This window comes from Micromys minutus (assembly GCF_963924665.1).
Source record: "Micromys minutus genome assembly, chromosome: 23".
In the NCBI taxonomy this organism is placed as follows: Eukaryota; Metazoa; Chordata; class Mammalia; order Rodentia; family Muridae; genus Micromys; species Micromys minutus.
In genome coordinates, this window is record NC_137958.1 from 10,348,754 (window position 1) to 10,374,571 (window position 25,818).

Below are 25,818 nucleotides of genomic sequence, written 5' to 3' on the forward strand. Positions count from 1 at the left end.
TCAGGACTTAACTCAAACACATCAGGAGCCAGCTGCCTGCCACAGCATGACACAGACAGTGACAAGGTGAGTGGCTTTCTTCTTGCCCTTGACAGACTCAGAGTTCTAGACATAAACTGGTGACTGTAGTTTAGAGCCATGGGTCCCATAATTAAGACCCATCCGAAGCATGGGAGACACAGATAGGAGAGACGTTAGCTCTGCTTCAGTGAGAGCGGGCCAGGGAGGAGTCCGAATGATGCTTTGCTGATACATAGGAGGAGTTGGTTGTGCAGATCTGCATTTAAGGGTGGGGTAGGAGGAAAGGCAGAGCCCAGCCCGGAGGATGGAAAGGGTAGCAGCACTGGAAGAGAGCAGCAGGCCGAGGCCACTTATGATGTGCCGGGTCCAGGCCTGTGCTAAGGGATGGGGAGGTGGAGTTGGCTCTGTCCCTAACAGCTGAAATGAGCTTCAGTCAGCACCCTCGGAGTGCTTGGGAGGCTATGGAAGAGTGACCTTGGAAGAGTCTGAGGCACTGAGAGGCATTCCAGGCACAGCACATACAGCACATCGCTGAGCTCAGGGGGAAATCACAAATGCTCGCCCTGGCCCTGGCCGAGAGAAGGGGAAGGACGCAGAGCATATCAGCCTTAGGCAGGGTCTGTGCAGAACGCATGGGAACCTCCAGGCCGGGTGAGAGCTTCTTTCCCATGGCTGCCTCAGACAACCCCAGCAGGGAGCCCACAAGGCACAGACTGGCCAATGCTCTTGGTGTATTATCCAACCATCCAGGAGACATCTGTGAAAGGACCCAGGCTTTCGGCTGATGCTGCTGTGTGACAGCCTCAGAAGTGCTTTTCCCAAAAGCAGAGCCTGGGAGGATGGGTTGAGATGGGAAGGGGGAAATGGTAGAACGATTCATTCCCCCGGGGGAGGACTGGGTGAGGGAAGGTGCAGACTGGACCCCGGCTGCAGAAAGAAGAGCCGATGCACTGAAGAGGAAGGGAGGGAGGGTTACGGAGAAAACTGCCAGATGACACGGAAGGAATTGCAAGAAGACATCTGGGAGTCCGCCCACGCGCATGGTGGCATGCGGCCAGGCCACTTCGGAGCAGCCTACAGATCTGATCCAAATCACTATCTCAACAACTTTCCCTAATTTTTGCAAAAATAGGGAAATCAGTGTTGACGTGAACATGGGATCTCACTGGATCCAGAACAGGAAGGAATGCGTGTGGACAGGGACTAAGTTAGAGGCCTCTCACTTCCAAACTTAGTACAAAGTGTAGGGTATCTAAAAATGTGTGGTCCTAGCCTAAAATAATAAAACAAGACAACCAAAATCCAGACATATAGACTGATGGAGCTAAAGAGAGAGTCCAGAAATAAATCCTCATGTATATGATCTGTGCTGACTGCTTTGTATCAATCTGACACAAGCTAGAGTTATCTGCAAGGAGGGAACCCACAACTGGGAAAATGCCTTCATAAGGTCTGGCTGTAGGCAATCCTGTGAGGCATTTTCTTAATTATTCTGATTGGTTCTGGAGGGGTCCAGCCAGCCCATTGTTAATGGCACCACTCCTGGGCTGGTGGTCCTGGTTTCTATAAGAAAGCAGACTGGGAAAACTACATGGAGCAAGTCAGTAAAGTAGCACCCCTCCACGGCCTCCAGGTTCCTGTGATGAGGCAAACCCTTTCAAGGGCTTCAAGCAACCCAAGTTGCTTTTGGTCATGGTGTTTCCTCATAGCATTAGAAACCCTAAGACATGATCAGTTTACATTTACTTACACCATATTTATTTATTTTCTGTGTTTATGTGCGCATACCACAGAACATGTGTGGAGGTCAGAGACCAATTTGCAGGAATCAGATCTTTCCCTTACTCTGAGGGTTTTGGAGATCAAACACGGCCATAGGGCTTTGCAGCAAGCACCTTTACCCACTGAGCCCTCCCTCTAGCCTGCAGTAGACTTTTGGCGAGTGTGCTAAGACATTTCATCCAGGAAAGGACCATATTTTCATCAAACAGAACTGGAGAGACTGAACTCCCACTTGTGAAAGGACAAAGTAGCATAGTTACTTGATACCATATTAAAAATAATTCAAAATAAATCAGAAGTCTAGATGTACTTTAATAAAGACAATGTCTGGGAAGAGCCCCAGGCTTCTCGATTTGACAGTGACATCTTGGATACAACACTGTAAGGAGAGAGGGAGCAGAAGGGAAAGTCGATAAAGCAGCTAGATCAGATCAGAGACGTCTCTGCGTCCACAGGCACAACCTGTGGGTTAAGGTCCAGGATATATAAAGAATCCCTACAGCCCAACAACAGATAACCCAATTATGAACATGGGCAAGGGGCCTAAAAGGACCTCTTACCAGAGACTAGCAAATGACCCAGTAGCAAGCGAAAGCTGCTCGACTCCAGGGAAATACAAATGAGTAGGACAGAGAGGTAACTCCTCACACCTAGTGGGATGAGCTGCTCTGAACAAGACAATAGATGGTTATAAAGAGTGGTTAGGGTGTGGGGACAGAACTCAGGCTAAAGCACTTACCTAACGTGCACAAGGCTGAGGGCTCAACCCCCAGTACTGTGAGATAGACAGGTGATGGGTGGATGGATGGGAGGGTGGGTGAGTGGATGGATGGATGGATGGATGGATGGATGGATGGATGGATGGATGGATGGATGGGAGGGTGGGTGAGTGGATGGATGAATGGATGGATGAATGGATGGATGGATGGATGGATGGATGGATGGATGGATGGGTGGATGGATGGATGGATGCATGGATGGATGGATGGATGGATGGATGGATGGATGGATGATAGACAGAAAGATAGATTATAAACACATGCATGCATACATATACATTTATGAAGGAAGGAAATGTGGGGAAACTGAAATGTGTGCACTGTTACTATGAGAGTGCAGCAACACCAGCACTGTAGCAAACAGCACGCTGGTGTGCTATAGCAGCACAGGCCCACCTCGTACCCAGCAGCTCTGCTTCTCTGCACACACCAAGACAGAACCAAACGCAAACCCATGTAGAGATCTTCCTGGGCCTGTTCTCTGAGTTTGCTGGTCTGTCCTGATAACGGGTAATTCATTTAGCCACAGATCTGGAGGTCAAAAGTCTAAGGTCAAGGTGTAGGCAGAGCAGATTCCTCTGAGGCCTCTCCATTCCATACTCTCCAAGAAATAGTTGGAGCCTTTTGCCCGTGTCCTCATATGGCCATGCCCCCTTGTGTGTTCATCTCCTGGTGTCTTCCTCTTGTATACTGTCCTGTTGGATGAGCACTCATGCTAAGCATCTTGTTTCAACTTAGTTGCATCTGTAAAGAGCCAACTTCCAAGCACAGCTCCTTTCTGAAGTCTTGGGGATCAGGATTTCAATTTGTGGATTTAGAGTGAGCCAAAGACTGGGGCACCCCAAGTGCCCAGCAACTTAGTAAAGAAACAAATAAGTAAATAAGCAAATTGTGGTCTGCCGTTCAGTGGAAAGCATTTTGCTGTAAATTGTGGAGGGATTCTGGGACATCTGATGTACTCATTTTGACCCTTGAGGACCTGTGCTAACTGCAATAAGCCAGCAACAGCCAGACAGTGTCCGCTTCCCTCCTGCAGACACCAGGGTTGTCAGACTCCTAAGGATAGAGCAGGCTGCCTCTGCCAGGGTTTGGGAGGGAGGATGAAGAGTTTCTTCTCAGAGAGATGAAAAGTTTCTAGAAATAGATTCTGTTTTTATCAGTCTGAGCCCTGCCCTCAGTTACTCCATATTGTGCAGAACAATGGTTTTCAGGCAGTGCCTCACTCCGAGAGACTCCATTTTACAACCTGCTGTTGACTCCATTTTGAGGGTTTGAAAATGACTCTGCAATTTGGTAGGCATGTAAACAACACCATCTGCCCAGTACCACCCACGACACAGCCTGTTAAATGGCATATTTCTAAAGTAAAAAAGATAACCACCCTATTGATTTTTCAAAGTAAATCCAGTCCACTTTAGCACATAAGGGTATTAAAACCCCATCAAGAAAACCAGGCATAAGAACTCACTCAACACATTAGGCTGAAGGAAGGCTGTAACTTCCTACCCAGCCCCCGAGAGGGATGTGTTCCCTCTAACCTGTCATCTGACCAGGTGAGGCTCACATGTGCATTCGTGAATACCTGTATGTGTATGAGTGTGTGTGTGTGTGTGTGTGTGTGTGTGTGTGAAAAATGGGCAGAGAACTCCCAACTGTCTGAGACTTTAACTTACTGTGGTCTCAGCTCTGATAAAGTTGACTCAAATCTACGCCAGCCTTCCCATCTGTCTGTCTGGAACTAGTTCCGTAGTCTGCCTCTGTCACCCCTATGAGCTCACACGTCACTTCTGCAGCTCACTCAGCTCTGACCCTGGCCTGGCTGGGATTGCAAACACTGGGTTCTGACTGGGTTCGTCTCTGACCTAACCTCTTTCTCTGCCTCCCTCTGCACGCTTACAGCCTCCTCGCCTTTCAGCCAGGCCTCTTTGAAACGCCTTGAACTCCGTTGGCCTCCTGAACCCTTCATAGGCATCCTGTCACCGACGGATGCTGTATGTACACACAGATGTATTTACTGTGTGATACGGAGCGTGTGAGCCGAGAGCTAATATTAGCAGTTAAGATCGGAATAGAAGAACTTGGGCGTGTTTGCCTCAGCCAGCTATGACGGAAAATGGGGACGACTTGACACACTAGCCAAGGAAACTGATGTAGCTAGTGAATGAGTTGTTATTCAGTAGTGTGGGCTTTGTAGTGAAACATGACCCTGCCTACCTGTTTCTGACATAGCACCGTCATGACAGTTAGAATGGGGGATGTAAAATCTTTCGAGTTACTTACCGGCCACTAGATTCTGTATTTGCAGGGGGTCAGCTGAAGGATGGGCATGGCTTAGTGGTACAACACTTACTTAGCATATATAAAACCCGGGTTCATTCCAGCACCATACATAGACCAGATGATCGTTTTTATTGCATAAATTTTGTTCCAATTATTTTTCATAAATAAGAATGACGTGTTAAGGGTGGCAATGTTTATAGGCTTGAGGCGTTTTCCAAGGCCCGTTGCGGGGCACAGGAAGAGCAGAGCTGGAGAGTCAGAGCTCTGCGTCTGCTTTATTTCTGACTCAGGACGAGCTACCCACTCCTCCCCGTTCTGTTTTAAACTCCTGCGACGGTTAGCCTTAACTGTCAACTTAATTGGAACTTGATTAGATTCATTAAGGACCCATAACTGTGTGCAGACCATTCCCTCAGTGGGTATTCTGAACTGTGTCTAACACTATGAAAGTGAGTTGAGCAGAATTGTGCATCTCATGACCCTTCGTTCCTGATTCTGGGTGTGTGGGACCACAAGCTTCAAGCTCCCACTGTCTGAGCTTCCCTGGTAGACTATACCCAAATTGGGAGCCAAAAGAAACCCATTCTTGATACAGTTGCTTTGGTCTGGAAATTTATTCACAACAATAGGGAAAGAAGCTACTATAACCCCTGTAACCCCCTCCCCTTCATCTCCATCTCTGTCATTAAGCCTTATCGACTACTCCAGCACCGTCCTCCAGAGTGTGGTCATCTTTACAGAAGACACTCTTCCTCAGACCATTCAAAGAGACCTCAGGTTTCATGTCAGGAGAGAAAGTCCTGTCCATCAGCCAAGTCATCCCCAGAGCCACTGCTTTTTCAGCCTGCATACCTTGATTCTTTATCTTTCTGTTTTTAAGATTTATTTATTTCATGTATGTGAGTACAGTGTTGCTGTTCTCAGACAGACCAGAAGAGGGCATTAGATCCCATCACAGATGGTTGTGAGCCACCATGTGGTTGCTGGGAATTGAACTCAGCCCTCTGGAAGAGCAGTCAGTTCTCTTAACTGCTGAGCCATCTCTCCAGCCCATCTTTATCTTTTTATCCCCTTGGCCTGTGGCTTTGTCTTCCTTCTACCTTGCTGGGGGTGTGAGTGGCTGCTGTTGGACATTTGGCTCGATGTTCTGAAAGGGAATGGAGATATAGGTCAGCATCCCCCTGATGATGGTGTTGTGAGGGCTGGCAGCTGGCCTTAGCCTAGGCTCACACTTTCAAACTGAATAGACAAGCGACAGTGGAAATCAGGAAAGCCCTCATTCAATGCACCATGTTACAAAGAGGAACAAGGGGCCCTGTGACACCTCCTCCCTTACCCTCAAAGGCCATCTTCTGCGCCTTGGCATGAGACTCAAGATTTAAACAGAGGGCCAGAGGTTTGAGCCACCCTGGCTGAGGTATAGTCCACCCACCAGGCATTATTAACCCATCACCGTCGCAGCTCCAGTGTGTTTTGCAAGGCAGTCTGACAGCTTGTCAGAATGATGTGAAACCTCTTTAATGGAGACAGGGCTGGCACAAAGCCTTTTCCTCAGGAAGCTGAGGTTCCTGAAGAAATACCAGTTCCGTTGTTTCCGTAGTCTGGTAGCCAAAGGAAGGGACATGTTTTCTCTGTAGACTACTTTATTCCTACCAGTATCCTTATGACTGTGTCTCCCTACTGGCTGGACCTTAGGATGCTTCTTGGAGAGGGTGGTGGTACCTCCTGCCCCAGGGGGCCATGGCCTTGACTTTGTGCTCTCTTGCCCACCAGGACCTGAGTTCTTTTGCCATGCCGCTCCTGGACGGAGATGTGGAGAATTCAGAGAAGCATTCTTCTCGGAAGGTAAGACCTCCCTTCTCAAAGCTCCTCACCACCCCACCTGAGAAACCCCCAAAGCAGGCAGAGTCTGAGATGTCCTTCCAAGTTTACTTGAATGGGGCTTACACCAGCTTGTGGGGTGGCTGTGGCTGAGTCAGCTCCCCTCTCAGGGCAGTGCCTCCTGTGTTGTTGGCTATTAGCCATACAGAGCCAGGCAAGGTGTCAGGGTGTGGCGGTTGAGGGGTCACAGTGACCATCAGAGAGGGTGTCAAGGCAGCCTGCAGGGTCCCCCTGCAGTTGGCGAGTGGCTTCCTAGCACCCACTGACCCACGTACAAATATTACGACAGGGAGGGGCTGCGGCATCTCTGAGAGGCTGCCCAGTGTTCTCCATCCTGGATTAGGGGAGTTCCCGTCCTGGAAAAAGAGAGCCTATTCTCTGAGCATTTGAATCACATACAATTGAATCAACAAATTGGTTTAGGCCCATGAGGCTCACTTGGCAGTCAGTCCCCTGCCCCGCCCCACCCTACCCAAACAAGCTTATTAGCAGTGATTGTGACCCAGCCAGAAAGACTGTCAGCAAATGGCCTGGGGCCTGGGCTGGCAGGCGCCATCAAGCTCAGAGCCTGTAGTGTAGCCAGGCCGAGTCCTCTGGTCCTCTGCTGTGCTCCGCATAGCCTTTCCTGCATGGAACACCCACTGGGAACCAAGGCTGAGGCAGAGATGCTCCAAGGGAGCTAGGGATCTCCCTGGCCCCAGAAGTTCTGAGAGAGGCTGTGGTGAGCACTGACAGCTCAGAGGGAAAGATCATGCAGGTAATCTTGCCTTCCTACAACATTTGCTCAGAAATAGCATAACCCATCCTCTGCGCCTTGTGTAGGAGGATTGGGGACCGGGTGGAGTGGCTTGTCATACTGTGGCGGTGCAGTGTCAGATGCTCTAGAAGACCAGGGACCGTAGAACACATTCTTCTCCTACATCTGAAATCTCTCGATGCAGCTTGGGGGCAGGGCCTCTCCTGAGCAGCTCTGGGTGATGGGAAGGGGTACTGGGGCCAGGAGCTAATATTTCCCTTGCAGGTTGCTTAGGGCTATTCTAGTGTGGTCCCCACTGTACTGTAATGTCCTGAGCTTTGGGCTTGGGGAACTATTAATCAGAGAAATGTCCTAAGCAGGACACATCCCACACCAGTGCTCTTGACTACCTAAGGGCCGTCTGAGGACATCATCAATAGGAAAATGGGACTCCCATGTCTTCTCTCTACACACTCTGTCTCCTGTCCTCAAGAGGTGTTTTTAGTCATAGTAATTGTCTCTGCATAGCAGTCTGGTGTGACTCTAGCTAATGAGTCAGAACTAGCCAATGAGAATCATCGTTGCCTGCTACCTCGGGGCGGCCAGCTGCACTGCCGAGGCTAATCATAGGTGTCCGTGGAAATGACTGGGCTTCTTCTCCATGCACTGACCCTGCGATCCCTGCCCGGCAGTCCTCTTATCCCTAGCCATCTCCGTGTGGCCTCAGATAAGACAGTCTCTCTCTGAACATGTCTTCTCACCAGTGCCAGGAATTGTGCTTGCCAGAGGATGGAGGATTAGATGACCTCGCTGAGGAGCAGTGCGGAGGGTGCCTGCTACCCAGCAGTGAGAGAAGGGCATCCGCACAAGCAGGACCGAGACTCTGAGAAGAGGGGTGTCCATGTACTGCTCTCTTGGCCCCAGGAAGTGTCCCCTGGGCGAGGCTGCAGACATGGCTTGATTTCTGCCCATTGATGGCTGAGGACTGATCTCAGATCCTCTGAAGCTGGGCCCATCACTGGCTTCCAGGGCTGGCGTTTATGTCCCTGGCTTTGGATTTCCTGGCTGCTTTGACCTCTGATCTCTGCCACCATCTTCAAGAGCGTGTCTTGCCAAACCCTCATGGTCAGTCCCAAAGCCGGCCCCCACTGGGCTTCTTCTTCGGCTTCTCTCCTACTTCCTCTTTACCTGTTTTGTGGAAAGACACGCTCAGATAGGCCCAGAGCGGGGGCTGTCCCTGGCCTCAGCTTCCTGACAAACATGGAATTTTCCCTGTTCGGGAAACTCTGCCTTTAAGAGCCCAAGTGCCTGTTGTCCATTATCTTCCGAGAAGTGGACACACACGGGGGAGACTCACCCATTCTCAGAGATCCATCCAGTTATGTTGATCAGAGTATCAGCTTGCTTCGGCTAGCCTAATAGCCTGGTGCCTCTCCATCCCTGGTGACTGTAAAGGCGCCCATGGTCTGCTGTTCTTTGCCAGCCTTATCCATCTGCAGGGGCAGGTCTCTGTAGGAGAGCCCAGGCAGAACCCAGCATTCTCTGTTCTTTGGCCATTTTTAGGGGAAGAAAGAAGAGAGTTTTCTGAAGCTCCCTTTTCTAACTCCTGGGGCCCACAATTCTAAATGTAGACTGGATTCTCAGTCACTGAGGTCTCAGGACTCCTTGCCAATCAAAAGAGATCCAAGTCTCTCGTGGCATTTAGCTCTACTCCTCATGTAAGTTCCTGGGTAGACCATGCATTAACCCTCTGTATCTCAGACCTGGTTCCTTCTCCATTCCCACTCCAGAATGCCTCCTCTACCTTGCCCACCACCCTGCCCATCAGACTTCAGGTCCTCTCTGACTGGGGACCTGTAAGACATGGGCTTGCTGTCCTGGCATCCCTTTATCTGCTTCCTGCTACGACTTCCCCTTGTTCTGTGGTCTCCTGGGGGCCACTGCTTTCCTGTCTACCTTTGTCTTACCTGACACCTCCTCTTCATTGAACCAAGCTCACCCACAAGACAAGCTGTACGGTAGAGCGCAGTGCTCTGGGCCAGTCTTCAGGGACTGCACAGGTCTACCTGGCCTTGACTCTTTGATCCCATGAACACTTCTGTAGTGCTTCTGGAGGTGTGTAGTGCCAGGGTTAAAGCTTCAGACCTTGAGGTTAGAGCATTCACCAGCTTTACGATGTCCATCCTGGTCCTGGCCAGCACCCTTTTGCCATCAGACACGGTGGCATCCACAGCTGAAGAATGGTGAACCTCACATACATCTGACAGCCAGTGCCTGCCTAGCTCTGGAGCCACCTCGGTCCCCGACAGTCAGGGACCAGGTCCCGGTGCCATGTAAAACCCTCATAACTGAGCCATTCCCGAAACTGAGCCTTCCTCCTCTTCCAGACTACAGTCCCCTCTCTATCAAGAACTCTTTAATGCACAGTGATGCTACTGGGTGGGCATATATACCATCAACCATGCTAAACGTCCCTCCTGTGTATAGCATAGCCAATGTCGTTGTAGCCCATGAAGCAGTCTGGCATCCCCATTGTGTAGAGGAGAGACAGATGCAGGGGGCCTGGGTCATGTGCAGGACTTAAACTCAGGTCTCTGTCCAAATCCTTGCTCATTTTATCACTTGCTTTAGGGAGATCCTCTGTTTCTGGTATGTGTGGTTTCTACGGTAGGCAAGGGTCTCTTGGCTCCCATTCCTTACTTGGTGGCAATCCGCCTACCACCTGAAGAACCTCTTTCCTTAAAAGTTATTCTCAGAAGTCCTCCTGAATCCCATAGGCAAATGGGATGGTAGCTAAACTGGAAAGGCAAGGAATCTGACTGATCTTCGCTTTGTTGTAACAGGAGGGGAGTTGATCTGAACTTCTTTCTAGGGAGGTAGCTCAGTTACAAGATCCTGGTCACATTGTCAGAAGCCATTGAGGAAGGAGTTGGTATCAAGTGAGTCCTGCACCTCCGTGTGACACTTCCTTAAGGTCAGGTGGACAATCACAGAGGAAACTGGTGGTCACTGAAGGGGCATCCCCACAGGGACATCATCATCTTTGCAATGCCTGATATTGGAGCTCAGGTGCGCCCTCTACTGGTGGATCCACACATCCTTTCTGGGACATGGCCTTGGCTACCAGCACACATCATTTCCAGGGTTTGAACATTGTCCTCTGAGCCTCTGACAGCTACTTTCTTTCCTGCTGCTGACTTGGGCCTAAGTAGTCGGACCCCAGCGATCACCACACACCATATCATTGCTGCAAATCAGTCCCTGTGCTAATGTCACTGATGAAAATGCAGCTAGACCTACAATCTGGGGGTATGGCTACCCTTCAGAGAGAAGGAAAGAGAGACAGTAAGACCAGGGAGCATGTGGACACTGTAGGAGACAGAGCTGAGGTCAGAGCCCAGACTGCAGGAAGCAAGCTCCTGAATACCTTCACACAAAAGATACTGGACGGCTATGGGATGGAGCCATGGCCTAAAGCTTTGGGGTCCAATAGCTTTTCCACTGCAGCTTTTGCTTCCAGTCGTCAGTGAAGTGTGGGGCCGACTTCTGTCAGCAACCTCGGCCGTTCCCACGTCACAGTAGCTTGGAGGAAAACCTGCCACCTTCTCACCCTAGCATCCTCACCAATGAGCCCAAGCGTGCATTCTGAATCGCAGAGGCTCATACTTTTTCTCCTTGAGTAGGGAGGGGTGCAAAGAGCCACCGTGTGTCATCAGACCTGGAAAAGGACACGAGGGGCTTCAGGAACCAAAGCTATTATGGGAACAGTCACTGGGTGTGGGCAGGGCAGTCAAGAGAGGCAGGAGTGGTGCTAGGCACCCTCTCCTCACCTTCATGTCCCCTCAAGCGCTTTGCGAGATGGCTACTCGGGTTGTCCGGAGACTCCAGGACAGGAGCATTCCCTTGTCACCTCTGTGGAAGAGCTCGGGGTTGTTTCTCTATCTGCTTGGTGAGCATAAGAAAGGACAATAACCACAAGTCTACTCTAGCAGAGTTCAGGGTGCCTGGAGCATTGTGACCTCACCCATTTTTCTGTCTTTCTGCAGGTGGACAGTCCCTTTAACTCAGGCAGCCCCTCCAGAGGACTCTTCTCCAGGGGACCCCAGCCCCGGCCCTCCAGCCCCGTGTCTGCTCCTGTGAGGCCCAAGACAAGCCCCGGCTCTCCCAAAACTGTGTTCCCGTTCTCCTACCAGGAGTCCCCTCCACGCTCCCCACGCCGGGTGAGCTTCAGTGGGATCTTCCGCTCCTCATCCAAAGAGTCTTCGCCCAGCTCCAACCCGTCTACCTCTCCCGGGGGCATCCGGTTCTTCTCAAGGTCCAGAAAAAGTAAGACTTTGATGCTATAGTTTCAGGTGGGTGCTGGCTACAAGGGACTTTCCCTATAGCCGCTCGGTCAAGTGGCACCAGAGCCACAGGGTAACTGCTAATGGCCCAGTGCTGAGCCATGCCTTTATGTTCAGTGACATCTATTTCTGCCTGGTGCTTCCTGCCTGCACCAGTCCTTAGGCGCAGTGTGTCTGGTGGTGTGAACCTGGTGGCGTGAACTAGAAGCTTTCTGAGGTTCGCAGTCTGATTTGGGGAGGATAAATGTGCACTTCAGTGATCAGGTGGGTCTGCACCCAACGCCAATGGGCTGCTTGTATGGCTCTCTGTTTGGGACCCTGGCCTTTGACTCTGTTTATGGAAGACCCCAGGTTCTTATCCCTGGGGGCTCTGGGCACCTGGGACCATGGGCGGGATAGACTAGAGGAGAAACATGAAGGAAGTGTGTGTGAGTGTTGGAGAGAGAGATCTCATAAGTTACTTGTGGTCTGAGGATGAATTTTGTCAGTTGAGCACTGTTGATCATAAGGAAGGCCAAGGAAGTAGGCGTGTCTCAGTTTCTTTCCCGGTGCTGTGGTGAAGTATCCTGGCAGAAGCAACTTAAGGGAGAAAGAGTCTATTTGGCTAACAGTTCTATAGAGATATCCATCCTGGTGAGGAAGGCCTGTTCACGTTGCCTCCACACTCTGGAAGCTGAGAGTGAACAGCAGGTAAGGCCAGGCTTTAAAAAAATAAATAAATAAATAAAGATAGGCTCAACTGCCCCACCCCCAATACCCCAGTGATTTACTTCCTCCAGGGAAGCTCCACCTCTTAAAGATGCTACAGCTTTCCCAGGCAGCCCACAGCTGTGGTTAAACGGGAGCCTGAGAGGAACATTCCACACTTAAACCACCACAGGCAGCTTGCTTCCTTCCTGTCTGTATCTTCTCCCCAGATTTCTGAGAATGTTTGCCCGAAGAGTGAGAAGCAACTTCCCACTGAAAGGGTAGCATCTGATGGCTTGTCTTGCGGGACCTGCTATGGGGACAAGGACTATGAGGGTTCCCTTTATTGCTCTGAGTGCACGAGTGGTCTGTGGGATGTTGTTCGAAGCAGCCCAACGGCCATGTTTCAGGGATGGCAGCTCTTCTGCCTTTCTGCGAACCTATAATACACAAACTATACCGTAACCGAGGCATGGCCAGATGACAGCATCCTTGAGGTCAGCATTTCCCAGGGAAGTAGCTGTGAAGCTGCAAAGCCCAGTCAGGAGCAGAATGTTCGAGCACTGCTGCTGAAATGTTCTAGAGTGCTTCTTCCACACCCTAAGACTCCACATACAGTTGTCTCTCACTGTTCGGTAAGGTGCTGGATCCAAGATCCACTATGGACACCAAACAGCCGAAGATGCCCAATCCCTTATATAGAAACAATGTTGCAAATCCCTTATATAGAAACAATGTTGTGTTTGCATAGGGCAGTATAATCCTTTCACATACTTTTAAAGACATTTGTAATCCTTTTAATGTGTATGACTGTTTTGCCTGCTTGTTGTGTCAGTTTACTACGTATGTGTAGTGCCCAAGGAGGCCAGAACAAGGTCCCCCCCCCAGGACTGTCCCAGACAGCTGCCATCTGCCATGTAGGTGCTCCCTAGTTCAGATCCTCTGCAAGGGCCACGGGTACTCTTAATTCCCGCACCATCTCTCTAGCACCCTTTCATATTCTTTAAAACATCTCTGGATTATTTATAAAACGTAGCATAACGTGCACAGTATGTGAATAGTTACACCTGTGAACATATTATGCTATAATCTAGGGAAGGAGCTGGTGAAGTGGCTCATCAGGAAAAGATGCTGGGTTCTTGTCATCAGTCTGATAACTCATATAAATGTGGGAAGAGGGAACCGTGGCGATCCTCTGACCTCTCTGGCATCCCCCCCCACCCCCATTACACACACATACAATAATTTCGATAATTTTGGAAAGAGCCTGCGCACATTCTGAAAGATGATTGGTTGCACCTCCAGATGAAGAGGGCCAAGTGTCCTTCCTATGTGGCCTTTCTGAACGGAGGACCAGCAGAGCAGACCTCAGCTGAGTGGCCTCATGCCTGAGCCACTCATAACCAGGCTAGAATCCCACAGTCTGGGAGGCATGTCCCCCTGAAATGCAGTCCCAGAGCCAAAGTCCAAAAGGGAGGTTTGATAAGGCTGGTCCCTCTGAACATTCTGGAAGGACTTGGCTGAAGGTATTTAGTAGTTGTGGTCCCAAAGCTGGAGCCCAGAGCCTCCCATGTGCCCAACAATGTCCCCCATCTAGATCCATCCCCTACCCTGTTTGACTTTTTCATTTTGATAGGGTCTCAAAGCTGGCGAGACGTGCTTTCAGCCCGAAGTCCTCCTGACTCATCTTTCCGAGTAGCCGGGATTACAGGCCTATGCCACTAGGCCTAGCTTAAAAGATGCATGCTTGTTTTAAAACCAGCCTGGTGGTAGGTGTTGTCTGGAAGCAGGGGAGAGAGGTCAGAGCAGGGACAGCTAAGGCTAGTATTCAGGGTCAAAGCCAGCATCAGGCTGTTTGATGTGGCAGGGCTAGGAGAGAGCATCTGGTGAATGGGCCACATGAGAGGTTTTCTGACCGTGTAAGGTGACTTAGGACAGACCTAGGAGATCCAGGAAGAGTTAGCACAAGTCATGAATGTGATTGTGTACTCAGGGCGGGAGTGTGCGAACTTGGTGCACTCGGGTGTGTGCTCGGGGCAGGAGTGTGTGAACTTGGTGCACTCGGGTGTGTACTCGGGGCAGGAGTGTGTGAACTTGGTGCACTCGGGTGTGTGCTCGGGGCAGGAGCAGTCGCAGTGAGCTCAGGAGTGTATTCTCTGACCTGGGATGACCCGCCCAATGCCACATGAAGACTGCTATTATGAAGAACCAAGTCTCACCCCGTTCCAAATACTGACATGAGGGTATGACATGTTCCCTTGGACACCTCCTTGGAGTCCCAACACCCTTTGTTAGGATCCTAAGCAAGGCAGGCACATGGGATGGCAGAATGGGGCACCATCAAACTTCACAGATGGGAGGTTCAAGTTGCAGACTGAGGGGCACAGAACCTTCCCCTCCAGCAACCACTCCTGAGATGTCTAGCCCCAGGCGCAGGGACAGCTGACGCCTCAGCTCCTTCTCATTCGTGCTCTAAGAAGCCTTGTGTGAGTCACAGTCCCTGTGCTGTCTGACTCCTGCAGGATGGACTGAGCTGAGCCACACATAGTGTGAGCCTGGGTATCAGTCTGTCCCACATCAGCAGAGCAGACAGCTGTCAACATCATGGGGTTGGGGTCACATGCACCCTACAGTGTGTGCCCACCATTGGAGGAGCTATTGGATAGTATCACAGACACTGGTCACAGACTCCTCCTAGCTCTCTGGGGGGTGGGGGGGGATGCACAGTGCCTCTTCCATTTTGGTCTTCTAGAAGGTCTATTAGAAGGCGGGCTGATAAAGGCTGATTTCCCACATCTTCCTAGGCAGCTGTAGATTGGGCCTAGGAAGGCTACACACTGTCTCTGAGCTTCACAAAAAGATGGAACTTGATTGGGTTGAACTGAGGGGACTTGGCTTCTCGGGGGAAGCCCCTGGGATGAGGGGAGACCTCACAGATCAAGGCTTTCTCCAGAGCAGGTGCTGTTGTTACCCTTGAGCCACCAGGCCCAGCTCCTGGGTTTCCTATACCCATCAGAGACCAGTGTGCAGGTCTGGAGCAGGGGCCCAAAGAAGCAGATTCAGTTGGCCCGGTGTGTGAGGCTGGCTTTGAGGGTAGACAATGTACCTACTTTCCCAAAGCTTGGGACGCCCTTTCCTGGATAAATGTACCTAGACAACATATTGCTCCTCACTGCCTGAGAATTCATTCTGCTGGTCACGGGGACTTTCTGGTGATAGTCCCATGGCTCCCTGTGTCCATTGCAGTCATGTCAGGAGGGCATTGCTCATTACCCAGAGTCCTGAGAGGGCTTTTCTGTCTGGTCTCTTTACCAAGAATAGCTGTGTGTCTGATCAGCTGCCCCACTTTCGTCTAGAGTGGACAGTAATCATGTAATGGCCCAGTTTTCCTGTCTGTTCTGCCTGCTCGTTGTCTTTGACCCACATTTGTACAAAAGGACCTTGGGGGTGTGTCGTGTCTAGTTTCTGAAGATGGTTTTGGTCCCCATTCTTGGGCTGTCACCCTACTGTGGTTTTGTTTTTGAAAGTAGGTCTTCCTATGTTGCCCAGGTTGGCCTCTAAATTGCTATGTAGCCTAGGGTAGCCTCAGTATAATCTTCACGCTCCTGCCTTCCACATGCCGGGATCATAGGCGAGGGCCATTGCATATAGCTTCCCTTATGGATTTTTCAACAAGGAAGACAGTTTGCTGGGGAGGTGAGGTTGGCATCTACAAACCTTATACCTCAATCTCAGTTTGGAACTGACATGTCCCCACAGACTTATGTTCTGAGCATTTGCTTTCTTGCTGGGGAGTTAAGAGAGCTTGGGTTTGGCTTGGGGAGAAGTAGGTCTCTAGGGCCAGGCCTTTGAATATGGTAGCCCAGCCCTGGTTCTAGATGCCCACTAGAGGGCTTACCACTACCTGCTCCTGTTCTAAGAACTGAGCACAGGCCTCCCCCACTATAGCTAACTGGAACTTTTGAAACCCAGAGCTCAAGTAAGATTTCCCACCTTTTTATTGTTCTGCCCTGTACACCTAGCGCCACGGATGTAACCAACCCTCTGCCTCCATTGCAGTGTGGTCCCTCTTCCCTGCAAGGGTGCCCTCTTTCCTTAAAAGAACAATGGTCATATGAGATCAAGGACTGTCCTACTCTAAAATAATACCACCTCAGGTAATTACATCTGCAGTCACCATCTCCAAACAAGGCCATATCTGAGGCTCTGAGAAACACACAAATTTGGGTTCCAGATTTATCCACCCGACTGCCGGCCTCAGCCACGGCCCCAGCAAGGCCTGGCATCTCTGACCTTTGACATTTGTTTTGACACTGCAGCTAAATCTGTCTCCTCCTACCAGAAAAAGGTTGTGCTTCCTCTTTTTTTTTTTTTTTTTTTTTTTTTTTTTTGTGGCTGTCTTTTGTTTTGGCTTTGCAAGAGGATCTCCATATGTATCATACCAACTCATAGTGCTCAGAGTGCTCCGAGTGCTCCGGAGTGCTCCTCTCAAGTCTGACTTCTGTTTCTATTAAAAGGTGATAGAAAAACAAAACAAAAGCCAGCCTCAGCTTAGCCTGTGGGCAAGAAGACCACTGAGGGAAGCAGCCTACCCACTGATCTTTGATGGCTTTTTGGAGAGGGGGTCTCTGAATGGATAAGAACTCTAGGTCAGGTGCAGGTGGGGCTTTCAGGTAGGGCTGGACTAGAATTGGATGAGAGCCACAAGCCAAAGCCCAGAGTTGGTGGGAAGATGACAGGGCACAGGCTGTCCAACAGTGCGAGGAGGCCTGTCACATTGCCAAGCCCGTTGATTAACAGAACAGCCTAGAGAAGCAGCCGTAGCCGATGGCTCACCAACAGGGGAATAAAGAGATGGCTCAGCAGTCTGAGTGCTTGCTCCTCTTCCATAGGACCAAAGCTCAACTTTTTAGCACACGTGGGGCTGGTCGCTAGGGGTACCTGTATACAGATGACAAACACACACACACACACACACACACACACACACACACACCTTTTAAAACAAAAGACAGCGTCATCAGCCAGCCCACATAGACAGGGCATGATGTTTTGAAATTGTAATGTCCTGACTGAGAGGAGGTAGGTAGTTCAGGCCTTCCACGTGTTCTCATGTTATGACCCCTGGGGAGGGGTTCTTCCCACTCTTCCACAAGCAAGGCTGAAGGGCTAGGCTCGCAGAACAGAGCGCGCACCTTGCCTGGGAGTCTTCTCCAGGATACAGCTGCTCCTGGGAGTAAATGTCAGCCCAGCCAGGGGGTCTCCACGTGTCCAGCCTCAGTCCTTCTGTGCTTCCTTCTCCATGTGTCCCGCCCACCAGGTGGAGCTCTGTCAGTTCCCGAGAAATGCAGGTCCTCAGCTGTATCCTGAGAAACAGAGGGCCCCTCCTAGGAGGAAGCCAGTCTTGGCTGTCTGGGAACTTAGAATCCTGTGACATTCTGTCTGGACCATTACTTGTGCCAGGAGGAAGCAGGTTGCCCCAAGGCCGTCTTTCCAGTGTGGCCCAAGCTCCACACTCCCTGAAGAGCTTGTCTGCGATCCCAGCTTTCTTACCTTCTTCACTGGACTTTTCATTTCTCCCTGTGAGAGTGTCTGTGCGCACGTGGAGACCAGAGGCCTAATTTGTTTGTTTGTTTGTTTGTTTGGTTGGTTGGTTGGTTGGTTGGTTGGTTTTGAGACTGGGTTTCTCACTGAACCTGGAGTTGACCAGTTTAGCTAGGCTGGCTGGCCTAGCTTCTCAGGGATCCTCCTTTCTCTGTCTCCGCAGCAGGAATTACAGCTACTGTGGCAGCCTTCTTTCTTTCCTTATATTCAGGACCTCACGGCTGTGTAGGGGCTTTACTAGCTGAGCTGCCTCGCCGGCTGACTGCTGAGTAAGCTGTCTTCAGTCTCACCTCCCAACCTTTGTGCTCCCCCGCTGTCTTTGAAACTCCTTTAGACAAATCTTCCAGAAATGTATTTCTCTGCCCCACCCACCTCTTCTAGGAAACTGGATTATCTAAGCATTTTTCATTGCTTGACGGCTGGTGGGGGACAGTCCTTTCTCTGCCCCCCTCCACCATGTTGCTTTGGTTGAGAAGTGCCGTGCTGGTGTGTGCCTTTCTTGGTGGTCTGTTGTGTTCCTACTTACACAGGATTGCCAAAAGAGGAGATGCGAATGAGTCTGAAATTTCTGTTTAATGGTTCCTGGCAGGACTCCGTAATCCTGTGGGCTGAGTCACCCACCACCATAGGAATCACCTAGTGCAGCCACAGAGTGGTCAGTGGGTCAGGACTGCAAGGGCCAGGGGCCAGGGATGGGAGGGGACAATGGAAGTCAAGTTCTAGGGCTAAAGCCAGTGAGGAACTGGCAAACTGAACTTATTTCAGGCCTGGTTTTATCCTCACAGCAACTGTTAAGAATTGACCCGCTCCCTCCACCATCTTATGTTGACATCCCCCAGAACCTCAAAATGCAGCCTCATTTGGAAATAGGATCGCTGCAGATGTCAGTAGTTGTGATAAAGTCACTAAGGTGACCCCTAGTGCAGTGTGGCTGATACCAGTGAAGGACAGGCCCTGTGACACCGTTCTGAGCCAGTGCGTACAAAGATGGCCACAGCGCCAGAGTCTGAAGACAAGGTCGCGCTGTGTCGGGGAGCTCTCTGGAAGTGTGCCCTGCCCACTCCTGACTGCCAGGACCACTAGCCTCTACAGGTAGGAGCGTTCCCATTGTCGTGGGCCACCCAGTTTCCGGTTCGTCCTCTCTGCAACCCTGGGCCTCTAAGAAGTGACCATGCACAGTAAAGGGCTCCTGAATCTAGTCACTGTGTGTCCCCACTCACCTTCAGTGAAGGCTGAGGAGGAGGAGGAGAGCTGACCTCAGGCTCTCAAGAGAGTGCACACTCTTCACAGACGAGGAAGGAAGAAGTTTGGAGTGAAGTCCTGGAGCCTTGAGCTCTTACCAGGCGGAGATGGGCCAGGGAGAGCACTTCTGACCCATCTTATTTGGAGGACAGGGGCATGAGAGAGATAGGTGGTGTTGGGAACTGAGCACTGAGTCTTGGCACTTGCTTCTCAAAGGGCACAAAAGAGGCAATGGGTAGATGCTTTTCATTGGTTTGGTAAGTAGGAACATAGGAATGTTTCGCTGGTTTGTACGGTGTTCACTTGGGGCATGTGTTTTGCTTGACCTCATGATCCTAACTAGGTCACTAGTCTTCCTGGAGCCAGCCACTGGGTTTCCTCTGAGCTGTTTAGAAAACTGCCTATTTTGTGTGTCTATGTCTGTCCTGTTTGCTGTTGGGATTGATTGTCCTTAACATAGTAATCATGTTCACACATAACCCATTACAAGTTTCCAGGGGAGTGCCAGCTCATTCTAAACCTCGGCAGCCCACAGCACGGACGGCAACTGGCTTGCCCCAGGTCACAAAGTATCTGAGTTACTTTTGCCTGACAGTGCATGTGACAGTCCCCCATTCCCGCACTACACACACACACACACACACACACACACACACACAGTCCTCTCTGGAAACCCAAGAGATACCCAAGGTATGCCACCCCATCTCCTAGGTGTTGCTAAACTCAGTCAAGGCGATAAGAGATTAAACCGTCACAGGAAGTTTGGTGGCAGCGGCTGGTGCTCGGGAACTAGATAAGTTCGTGCCCAACAAAGTCGGCCTCTCGCCTACAGCCCCTGGGATTTGCTCTTGGGAAGCCGTGAACTGCTTGTCCTGCCCTTCAAACTGCTGACCTGATTTAAGTAACACTTTGTCCTCCGTGGTGTCTCTATCATGGGGCCCCAGAGGGCGACGCATGCCTTCCCTGTGCCCAGCCTGTGTGTGCTGCAGTACACACATCGCTGTTGTCGGGCCACTAAGCCTTCTTACTACATGACATTCATTTCCAACACAGCACCTGAGCCACTGGCCGGGCTGCTCTCGGCTACAAAAGACACTCCTCTTGCCTTCTCCCCACCTACCTTAGGCCCTTTGTTACCTGAAGTCCATACTGTGCACAGTATGTCCCTTAGCACAGGTGGTGACAGACCCTGACAGCCCGTGGACAGCTGTGCCCCTCTTCCTCATATCTTGACTTTATCTAGGTGCTGAGGTAGCGTGAGGTAGAGCTGACCCGATCCAGTCCGTCTTTCATGGGCCAGAATGTGCTTCACAGTGAGGTCACAGTAGAACATGGTTTCTGGAACAAGGGACAAAGACTGGCACACAAAGTATCTGGGTAGAAAGTGAGCAAGTTGATTCTCAGAGTGGTTTCCCTTATGACGCCTGTCTGTCTGCTGATGTCATCATCAAAAGCTTCCTCGATGTTCAGACTCCTTGAAGTTGTGTGTTTCTGTATACACTGTATACACACCATCAACGCATCAGAATGCACTCTCACCTTGCCCCAGGTGAGCTGTGGACTAGGTGTGCTGTTCTCCCAAACGATGACCTTCCAAAAACAGGGTTGGAGGGGTGAAGAGGAGCATAGGAACACAGAACTTAATTCACTCGTTAGAAACATGGCAGGTGGGAAACTGGGTACTGACGTGGGGGTTGTGCTTTCTCACACAAGACACTGGGTGGAGCCAGAGAAGGCTCCAGGCTGAGGTCAGGAGGCTAGGAACGTGCCAGGGACAGTTTATAGACTCCTTAGTAAGTACACCAGCCAGCTGGGCAAAGTCCCTTGGACTAACCAGGCAAATTCATCAGGCTTGTGGAGGTGACCAGGCCTGCTCAGTCAGTCAACAGGTTCCCCAGCAGCGGAGCAAGGATTAAAAAGAAAGAGACACTTAGATAATATTGTAGCACGACCCCAGCCAGGGTTGAGGCTGAGGTGAATTTATTTTTTCCTAGTCTGCTTTTATACCCTTTTAATTACATGCAAGTAATCAGGTTGGTTCTAGGTTAAGGGAACAAGCAAGACAATGAACACAATAGTCCAGGATCTAACGGCAATAAACAAAATCCCACATCACTGTTTCTATCTCTGGGCTTGTGGGATGACCAGGATTATCTGAGCCTCCTGCCCCGTCCTTAGCCAAAGTCATACTCTAGCCTGAAGCCTACTTCTTTGTTCTGGCCTGAAAATCAGATTCCTGCCTGAGCTTACTTCCCTGTTCTGGCCATTTTGTCAAATTCCTGCCTGGCCCTACTTCCTTTTCCTGGTTCAATGTCAGATTCCTGCCAAGTGGCCCCAAAAGCTCTCCACATGGAGGGGAAGGCATTAGGCCCAGATCCTGTTTTATACACTTCCAGGTTCTCTGTGCCTCCCCTCCCACCTTGGCTTATATTTTTAAAAGTTCACCTTCGTGTGTTTCTGTATCTGTGTGTGAGAGATGTATGTCTATGTGTGCATATGCATGTACAATGTGTCTCTGTGGTGTGTATAATGTATAGAGTGTATTACATCTGTATCTGAGGTGTGAGATCGATTTCTATGTGACATGTGTGTATGTGTGTGAGAGTGATTTGTGTATGATGTATTTGTGTGACATGTATGTGTCTATAATGTGTGTGTGCATGTGTACTTGTGTGTGTACATGTGTGAAAGCCTCTGTAGGTATCATTCTTCAGTTATTGTCCAACTCATTTTTTAACATTCTTTTTTAAAAGATTTATTTATTACATATAAGTACACTGCAGCTGTCTTCAGACACACCAGAAGAGGGAATGAGATCCCATTACAGATGGTTGTGAGCCACCATGTGGTTGATGGGATTTGAACTCAGGACCTCTGGAAGAGCAGTCAGTGCTCTTAACATCTGAGCCATATCCAGCCATTCAACTCATTTTTTTGAGATGGGGGGTCTCTTCATAGGCCTGAAGCTCATACGTAGGCACATCTGGTTAGCCAGTGAGACCCAAGGATTCCCCATTTCCTCTCCCTGTGAGCTGAGATTGCTGTGTACACTACATGTGACGTTTTGTAAAAAAAAAAAAAGAAAGAAAGAAAGAAAGAAAAAGAAAAAGAAAGAAAGAAAGATGTTTTGGGTGTCAATCTCGGGTTCTCTTATGTGTGCAGCAAGCACTTCACCAAGCTGGTTGTCTACCAAGCCCTAAAAAGTTCATCACATCATCTGAGATGAACTGAGGCCTCTGCAAGATGCCTTGTGCTACATTTAACCACTTGGGACAGACAATGTGCCATCTAAGTCTTTACCATGTGTGTGGAGAGATGCTTTTACTATTGGTCTCCTTTCCACTTTATCTTCTGAACCTTGTCTTACATCAGATTTCACTCACACAGTGTGGGAGTATGTAAGATGAGAACTAAGCTGGGGTCCTGTCGTGCCCCCCTCCCCCCCCCACCCCCGTTGTCGGGGCATGCAGGTTCCATCAGTTGCTTATGTTTGGGTTTTTTGTTTTTTTGCTTTTCCTGGCTCTTTGGTACTGTGGCCACTAGGGGGTGCTACAGCCTCACATGCAGAGCCGTGAGCACAGAGGAAAGAAGCAGGAACTGACCCTGCTCCTGTCCTGGCAGAATCAGGAGGCTACAAAGAAGATGCATGCCTCTGACATTCGGTCCGCGCCTCCCAAGGCCTGCGAAATGTTAGGCACTGGGCAGCCCACAGCAAACAATCTCACCCCTGCCATCCTGGAGGCAGGCGGGACATGTACCCTTGGCATCAACCTGCTGTGTCAAGTGCTGTGAAGAAAACCGAGAGGGTGCAGGGGTGCTACTCCACGTAGGGAAGTCAGGAGCAGCCTCTCTGGTGGGAAGACTTTGGTCTGGGATGGGAATGAGGCAGAGAGGCTCTGATGGACAGCCCGAAGATGGGGTGCCAGGCAGAAGAACGCAGGACATTTCTTCCCATCCTACCTTAGGACAGCTAGCTCCAGGTGGGGTCAGAAGGGTGGGGCCTCACTGGTGGAACCCAGGGCTCTTTAAATGAATGACTAAGGAAGCCATCTAGGATGTCAGCCAGAGGAAGGGTGTGCCTTTTGCAGAAGCTTCTGTGGCTGCTGCTCAGAGAACAGCTGGGACTGAGGACTCTCTGAGAAGCACTGGAACAGACCTGACATCAAACCAAGGGGCTCCAGCCTCCCCACAGACATTACTTCAGGCTTGTTTTCCTCTAGAAATCCTTGCCTAACCCTGCTTGGCTTGAGCAGTCCTCCGGTGCGTGAGCCGAACTGTTACCACAGATGACTCTGCAGTCTGTGGCCTCCTGACTGGCTTCTCCAGCTCATCTCTGAAAACCGTGCGCTGAGCTTGACTCTTCTCCCAGCAACTCCAGTGCTAACCACCCTACCATCCGGCCAGTTCTAGTCAGTGCAGGCAGGGCCACCCACAGCAGAGATCTGGCCTCAGAGCTGATAACAGAAGGCACTGTAACCTGGAAGGAAAGGCTGGCCTTCACCAAAGCCACAGAGCCACCTACAGTCTCTTTGCTGCCTTCTACCCTCTGGGCTGTGAGACCAAGAACTAAGCTCCTCTTGTTTCTTTGCCCTTCTCCTGTAGATCGGAAAGGTCCTGACAAAGATATTTAGACTAAGATGGGCATTATAGCATGAAGCCAAATAACCAGCTGATGCTGCCCCCTTAAGTGGCTGTGGTATTGGGACATGAGGTAGCATTGGGTCTGCTCCTCCGCCCCCACTGAGCAATACACAGAATCTCATCTTAATAAGCAGCAGTCCACACCCACTGACGTTGCTGGTGGAACTGGCCCCTCTGAGTTTGGGGGCCCTATCTTTGTCCCGCTAGGGGAAAATAAGGAATAAAAATAGTTCCTGGCCTGGGTTCCACCTCTCGTGATTACACAAAGGCTGTTCCAGGTAATGGCACAGTCCAGGGCTAGGCAGGTAGAAACCAAAAGGTGGAGAACATTCCCTGGCCCTTGGGCTGTTTGCATCTGCCCTGCTGTAGAAAATCTGACCACAAATCGTGCAATTGAAGCCATGCTTCTTTCCTGAGGCGTTGTCTGAAAACTTTTTCTGATTGCCATATGCAGTAAGAGATACCTTTGAGAGCTTGGAAGGTGATTCAGTTATGCAAGCAAGAGAAGCCCGAGTTCAAGCCTCAGAACCAAAGTAAAAACTCTAGGTGGATGTGGTAGCAGCCCCTGGGGGCTGGGAAGGAAGAGACTGGACGGTCCCTAGAGCTTGCTGGCTGGCCAGCCTAAACTAGTTGGTGAGATCTGGTTTCAGAGAGAGACTGTCTCAAAAAGCAAGGTGAATGGTACCCAGAGGACAGCTGAGATGGTGACCTCCAAATGCTGCAGACACATGGGACATATTCCCTACTCCCCCACATTGCACATGCACAAAACACACACACACACACACACACTTGATGCTGTCATCCAGCACAGCATGCCCTGCTCATGACACAGGACTTCCCCTGGAATGTCTTTTGAGTCTATTATTTCATTGTGCTTTATCAGATAACACAGCTGATTTTATGGTCTGGGTGGAGGGAGTGATTGCAGTCTGGAAAATACCACCCTAGATGGTCAGAGAAGTTGAGATGAGTTTGGAATGCCTGCCAGTCAAGTCCGGTTAGGGTGTGGAGAATCGGCTGAATAGAGGGACTAGCAAGGTGCATTCTGGCCAGAGATGTAGACGATGTCTTTTCTAGCTAGCTCTGGCTTCCAAGACTACCTCGGTCTTGACTGAGGTCCTATGTACAAACCTCCAAAGGAATTTCATTTTCTGTGTGTGGTTAGAGTGCTCCAGTTCCTCCAGGAAGACTAGGGGTGCTGTCCTAAGTAGAGAGATCTGGACATTTCCCCTTGCTCTGAGTGTGGATCTTTGTCAGAGTGTGCACCACCACCACCACAGCCTTTGAAATTCAAATGAGCTTACGGAGGAGTTTATTTAACGTAAGATGTCGGCCTCTTTCACACCACTCCAACATTGGACCCCAAGACAACCCTTATTTTATAGCCCAGCAACTGGGAGTTTATTTTTCAAATAGAAGTCTGTTTTCCCATAAAACTCTGGAGGTTTTGTGCAGTGCAGGGAAGAATGCACTCAAGGCTTCAATTTGGAGTCTCCAAGTCTACAATTTACACGCCAAGGGCTTCCCCAGGGCTGAGGGGCCCTGCCCCAGCTTGCCCTGGAGAACAAACACGGGCAGTGGGGCTGCCCATGTGGATCAATGGGCCTTTGTGCACAAGTACAGAGCAGGAACCAAAGGGATAGGTCTGAACTAAAGCAGGCTTGCTCCTCCAGCCCCCAGGTCTAGAAGCACAGCTGGTTGCTCTCCGGACCCACTTGCTGACCCTCCGGCACCTTCTCCTAAAGATGCCTTTCTCATCCGCGCCCCCCCCCCCCGGCAGTTAGGGTCCTGCAAGAAAGTGGAACTTGTAATACGGAAA

General features: G+C 50.3%; 1 protein-coding gene across 2 annotated transcripts in view; it reads left to right on the forward strand.

Annotated features, from left to right (window-relative positions):
• Positions 1 to 25,818, forward strand: part of PRKAG2 (protein kinase AMP-activated non-catalytic subunit gamma 2) — a 227,500-nt gene that overhangs the window by 61,120 nt on the left and 140,562 nt on the right. For both annotated transcript variants that reach the window (XM_080936436.1, XM_080936437.1), the window contains exons 2-3: positions 6,636 to 6,707; positions 11,526 to 11,805. In XM_080936436.1, coding sequence (XP_080792562.1) covers positions 6,636 to 6,707; positions 11,526 to 11,805 — 352 coding nt within the window. The remainder of the gene's footprint in view (positions 1 to 6,635; positions 6,708 to 11,525; positions 11,806 to 25,818) is intronic.